Source organism: Myiozetetes cayanensis, unplaced genomic scaffold (assembly GCF_022539395.1).
Source record: "Myiozetetes cayanensis isolate MyiCay16 unplaced genomic scaffold, myiCay2020 scf2-11, whole genome shotgun sequence".
NCBI classification, from domain to species: Eukaryota; Metazoa; Chordata; class Aves; order Passeriformes; family Tyrannidae; genus Myiozetetes; species Myiozetetes cayanensis.
Genome location: NW_026087411.1, coordinates 58,378,906 through 58,384,905, shown reverse-complemented (window position 1 = coordinate 58,384,905; position 6,000 = coordinate 58,378,906). Strand labels below are relative to the sequence as shown.

Sequence of the window (6,000 nt, the reverse complement as noted above, 5' to 3'; positions counted from 1 at the left end):
TCCTGTGAGATTTCAGTAAGTGTGTGAGGAGGGAAGGAGTTATGGGAGCAAGTTCCTGCTTCACTTGCCTCTTCAGGCTCCATATGTGGGTTTAGGAGACTGTTTTACATGGAGAGGAAAAAGGGATAAGACAAAGTTACTGCTTTTAAAAGCCTGCTCTGCTGAGACTGAACACACATGTGCATAAAGATTGTAACAGCAGCATAAGTCTGTCCATTCAAACTACACAGCAACCTGCTCATTCACACTTGTGGTAAAAACACTGGGAATGTTTGACACGATTGCAGAGCCCAGCCTAATGCCCTCAGTCCCACCCCTTTCACAGAAGGGGCCTTTCCCCTTATCTCTCCTCTTTATTCAGGCAAAACTCCCTGACTCTTGAGCATGCATGAATCGACAGACAAAACACTTCATGGGTACAGCAAAATGAACCACCGACATCTGCTCTGCAATCACACACCAAGAAAAGTGGTTTTGTTTTTTTTTTCTGAGGGATCTCTACCATCCAATAACCCTTGTCCTTTTCCTTCATTTCATGCACACCCTTGCCACCGCATTGGCAGCCCACCTCCAATGCCCCCAGCAGCATGGCACTCTCCCTCAGCTCAGTGGGGCTCACGGCCAGCCAGGATCTTGGCCGCCAAGGACACCTGTGGACCAGAAATCTTCTGCCACATTTACAGCTGGGATAACTCCATGACTGAGAAGGGACGGGGACTTGTTGGACGTCACCCCGGAAGGCTGGAAGAAGTCAGATCTCCCTGCCTCCAGCCCCTGGGCTGTGACGGCAAGGTCCACACTGCCGGACAGGCGGCAGAGCACTCCCTTCCTGGAATATGCTACTAGCTGGACAGGATGCATTTGCAAATATAATCATCCACAAATCTCCCCCAGATTAGGTTACAGGACAGCGTTTCGACAGCATGCATTACAAAGCTCCCTGGAAGGCTTGGCTGGTGGATCTGCTGCTCTCTGTGCTCATGACCCATTTTGGCTTTCATCAAGAATCGTGACACCAGCTGCCTGGGTCATCTAGGAGGCAGAGAGGGGGAGAGCAACCCTGGGGCTGGAAAGGGAAGTGGGGAAGGAGAAGAGGAGGAGAAGGAGGAGGAGGAGGAGGAGGAGGAAGGGGGAGGATAGAAAGAGCAGGGGAACAGAGAGTGAGCAAGTTGTTTTAGTCCAGTTGTGAAGATTTGAATCCCAGTTCCGAGTTCTCGGCAAAGGCTTGCTGGGATACCTCATTCTCTGTCCTGTGTAAAGGTCTGTGATTGGGGATGTGGTGTGCTCAGTGGGCAGGGCCCCTCCCCTGGGCTGGATCCGCCTCTCTTATCCCCCAGATAAATTACTAGTGTCCTCACTAAATTCCTCAGCTTTCTCGCTCCCTCTTTTTCTCCCTCTCTCACAATCTCACTCCCTCCCTCAAGCACAGGCAAAGCAGGGTTGGGGGGTGGGAGGGCGGGGATCCTTTCTGGACTGGTATCGTGCCTTAGTCCTGGGTGGGGAGGGAAGGGGAGGAAAATACTGGCACCCCTTCTCTGCTACACCGCCTTGAAATAGATTCAAGGAGCTGCTCTTCCTCCCCCCCTCCCCCTTTCCTGCTGGTCGTTTGGCATCTTCCAGACCATGTCCACTGGGTCTCTCAGTGATGTAGAAGATCTGCAGGAGGTGGAGATGCTGGAATGCGATGGCCTGAAAATGGATACTAACAAAGAGTTTGGGGCGTCCACCGAAAGCAACGAGGAGGGATCCAATGGCGAGAATGGCTCCCCTCAGAAGGGGAGAGGGGCCTCGGGCAAGAGGAAAAAAGCTCCCCCCAAGAAGAGCCCTTTAAATGGAGTGAGCCAGGAGGGAAAGCAGGTACAGAGAAATGCTGCCAACGCCAGGGAGAGGGCAAGGATGAGGGTCCTTAGCAAAGCCTTCTCCAGGCTTAAGACCACCCTGCCGTGGGTGCCCCCAGACACCAAACTTTCCAAACTGGACACCTTGAGATTGGCCTCCAGCTACATTGCTCACCTGAGGCAGATCCTGGCCAATGACAAGTATGAAAACGGCTACATCCACCCAGTCAACTTGGTAAGTCAGAGCCCGCTGGGGCCAGGCACTCTTTGCGTGTACATGGGGAGAGGTGGGTGAGAAGCTGGGATGGGGCATGTTCAGGGACAAAACTTCGCTGTGCTTCCCACAGACAGTCATGTGCCAGTGAGATGGAAAGGGGCAGTATGTGAGGGAACAGGGTCCCAGCTACCCTCTTGCCCTGTATTCCACACACCAAGCCTCCTGGGCCCCCTCTGCTGTTCCTAGCAATCCCTTCCACGAGACAGGCAGGGCCCATGCTGGCCACAAATAGGCAGGTGTAGGCTTTAATTTTACTACCCCAGAAATGCCTGAGAAACCTCAGAGAGTTGATGGCAGCTTTCTACCTGCAAGTAGGCAGGTATAGGAATTTGGGCAGAAAAGAGTATGTTTGAGGAAGGGCCCAAGCCAAGGACCTGGGATTTATTCTTATCCCGCATCTCTTCCGTAATGTTTCCTGCCTTAATAGTCCCCTCAAGCCCTAACTTTTTAGAGACAGAGCTCTCGGGGCTCTGTGCTCAGCCACTCAAGTTTGCTGGGTCCAGGACATTTCTCCTATCCGTGTAAACTGGCAAAGGAGAAATAAATACAAGTGCAGACTCCCCAAGGAAGGTCTGCCCCAGGCACACTCCGCAATGCCTCTCCCTGGGCTATGCGGTGTCCTTCCTGCAGCTCCCACCACACACTGAAAGTTTTCCCAAGCTGGCCGACCACAGACGGCCACCAGAAACATCCAATTTCCAGCTCTAAAAATACGTATAGATGATGTAAACCAGGGTCGAGCAAGATCTCCCTGGGCTCTTTTTAGACTTTGTACAGGCTTTACATTGCCCACACATGCGGATCCTGATGCATAAAGGGATCACAGAGAGGATCTCGAGACAATTCACTGAGGTCAGACTCTATCTTTTGAGCTCTGGACTCTGGGGGAAAGTACATTACCCGCTGTGTTAGCTGATAAGGCCCTGGGAGATAGTTTGTGATTAAGATAAAAATCCTCAGTGCAACGACATGGGGGAAAAAATGAAGTAAAACAAAACCAACACCCAATACAGATATAACATACACCCCTGCTCCCACACGGAGGCACACCAAAGCATACTCCCTGAGCCGCAGGAGGCATGGGAGAGTGGCCGGGGACTGCCGGGGCCCCGAGCGGCTCCTGCACCCAGACAGCGCGGCTGGGCGAGAGGCGGCTCCCGCGAGTAAGGGTCCCCACGCCGGTCACGACCAAGCGCGGGGGCGGCGCGCCTGCGGCAGGATGCCCAGGGCGACTGTGCCGGGGGGGATGCGGATGTACTGGAGCCGGGCGGCTTCCTCCCCACCTCCCTTCTCCGTCCCTCCTGTCCCGGATCAGACGGGCTCTGCCGCCCCGAGGACGGCCGGGGGGACGGCCACGGCTGTGAGGCAAAGCGGCATCAGCCGCCGGCGAAAGGCAAAAGATTCCTCGCCGAAGCCAGCGGCGACTGCCCCGGCCTGAGCCCCGCTGAGCGCTGGCCGAAGGGGGCGCAGGCTGTGGATGCCGGGCTCGGTCCCCCCCGGGCGCTCCCGAGCCAGACGCGCTGGCAAAACGAGCGTTGTAATTTGCATTTTTCCCTTTGTAACCCCCTTCCCACCCGTGTCTTTTCCTGGCTACAGACTTGGCCTTTTATGGTAGCCGGCAAACCCGAGAGTGACCTGAAAGAAGTGGTGAACACAAACCGCTTGTGCGGCCCGACGGCATCCTGAGCCCCGCGGCTGGGCCAGCAGCGTCCGTCCCGGCGCGGCCGGGGAGCGGGCAGAGACCCGCCGCGGCCCCGCCGCTGCCCCGGGCCCCGGGCAGAGCCCCGGGGAGAGCTGCTCTCCCGGCGCAGAGGAGACCAAATGTGCCCTAGCAGAGACTCCATCCACCCCGAGAGATCCCGACTCTATTTAACTTTATTAAATGCGTGTACAGTCGAGTGTCCTGCAACCACAGCCTTGCTGGTTCAAGCGCTACTAGAGAAAAGACAAAGATCAAACAAAACCTACCACGCGTGTATCTTTTGTCTGAGACTTGTGAAATATGTAGATGCCTAGAAAAATTGACTTTGACAGTCATCTCTATGAAGTAATTCACCCTAAAGATATATAGATATATTTTCTTCAAGCAGGTTCTGCTCTATTTCTGTGAATAAACCTTCCTTTCTACTGAACACGGAGCGTTGTAAGTGTTCGTTTGCGGCTCTCGGGCTCGTCGGGGTAAGGACTGCGCCTCCGCTGGCTCCGCCGCTCCCCGAAGCGGCCGCGCTGCCGGGATCCCTTCTCTCCGCCCCAAGCCACGGGAGGTGTGCTTCCCTGGAGCTAAAGATCTGGAGCAAACCCCGGGGGGAGGGGGTGACTGGGTCCGCAGCTCGTCCTCGCTGCGGGAGCCCAGGCCGGCACCGCAGCCCGGCGCCCGGGCACTGCGGGAGCCGTCCCCGCCGCTCCTCTCCGCTCCGCGGGGACAGGAGCAGTGATCTATTGATAAAGTACAGTCGGTCCTCAGTGCCGGGAATTTTTAACTTAAACATCTCCTCTCTATCGATCAGCGCGCCCGCGGGAGATGAGGCTGAGATAAACAGGAGTGCGGGGCGCTCCCCCTGCACCAGCAGCGGCCGCCGGCAGCTGATGCGCCAGATCCCACCGCGCTGTTTAATGTTTCAGGGTTATGACCGCACTGTTTACAAGACGTCTTCGGTTATTTATACTGTTATTATTAGCAGAGGGGCTTTAAATTTCCGCCTCACTTGCTCTTTCAATACCATCCCGCAGTTCCGTTTGATACCTGGGTACTTTCTGTCCGAAAGCACTAGAGGGGCAGCGGGGGCTGCAAACCCGTCCCCCGGACCAAGCGCTCCGTCCCGGCCGGTTGCGGGGGGCGGCGGCAGGGCCCGGGGCACGGTCACAGGCAGCGCAGGGAGCCACAGATATCCCGCAGGCAGGCGCTAAGCCTCCCCGAGCATCTGTGCAGCCTGGATTGTGTTTATTCTCATCCCCTACTTTCCCCTGAGATAACTGGACGAGGTGGCACGTCCTCCAGGCAACCCAAATTCACCAGTTGGGTTCATGCGTGGGCTAGGCTAGGTTTAATTAAAGCAGCTCGCTGCAAACTGAGGGCTGTGCAAGCACCTCGGCCCTAATTATGGAAAAGGTCAGGGCCTGCTGCATCGTCCTAATGGTTTTGAAGGGGAGAGCTGTTTAATTTCACTTTTCCACAGTTTAATCTCCATCCCACACAATTAAAAGCAGATCTCTTCGCCTGGTCTAACCATGTGCAACTTCAACTGTGGTGAGCGGGGCCACACCAGGTGAGACGCAGTTATACACACAGGACTGACTGACTTTACTGCCAAACACATACCCTGAATAGCCACCACTCTAGCGAAGAGATGAGCAACTCTGGGAAGCACAGCTGAACAGTCTCATCTCTTTGCTACAAGCACTGGGAAATTCAGTGGGAATTGCTAGTCTGTTAAAGGGAGACAGAATAGAGGCCCTTTGCCTTAAGCAAAGTGCAGATGACTGATATGGCAAATGCATATTTTAACTTGTAAATTTACTTCACTGTATTGAAATTAACCACTGGATTTAACCACTCAAAATATCGACTTCAATCCCTACTAACTAATGCCTGGTCAAGACTCATAGCAAAGTGCTGATTTCCTTTTAGAAAGCAGAAATTCATATGCATGAGTTGAATTCGAAATATTCTAAACTGTGCTTTTTTGCCACCCTGCTTTGCAATGCTTGCTAACTGCACTCAGCATCTTCCCACCTGAGTTAACCACATGCAGTGTTCATTTGCCACCTGAAATTCATCACTGAAGAAAGAGAAGGGAGAAATACAATAGTACCCCATGAAATGTGAGGAGTACAGCTGTAACCATGTGCCAAAAGCTGCAGTATAAATGGAACGGTAAGAAGAGG

General features: G+C 54.1%; 1 protein-coding gene across 1 annotated transcript; it reads left to right on the top strand.

Annotated features, from left to right (window-relative positions):
• Window positions 1-1,150: 1,150 nt before the first annotated feature.
• Window positions 1,151-4,245, top strand: TCF21 (transcription factor 21). Its single transcript, XM_050315468.1, has 3 exons — window positions 1,151-1,260; window positions 1,621-2,073; window positions 3,712-4,245. Exons 2-3 carry the CDS (start codon window positions 1,624-1,626, stop codon window positions 3,799-3,801), a joined length of 540 nt encoding a protein of 179 aa, XP_050171425.1. The 5' UTR covers window positions 1,151-1,260; window positions 1,621-1,623; the 3' UTR covers window positions 3,802-4,245.
• Window positions 4,246-6,000: the final 1,755 nt, after the last annotated feature.

Bases quoted from the DNA above. Each gene is read 5' to 3' on its own strand.
- TCF21 (XM_050315468.1), top strand. From the start codon at position 1,624: ATGTCCACTGGGTCTCTCAGTGATGTAGAAGATCTGCAGGAGGTGGAG. The intron at 2,074-3,711 runs GTAAGTCAGAGC...TCCTGGCTACAG, and splicing joins ACATCCACCCAGTCAACTTG to ACTTGGCCTTTTATGGTAGC.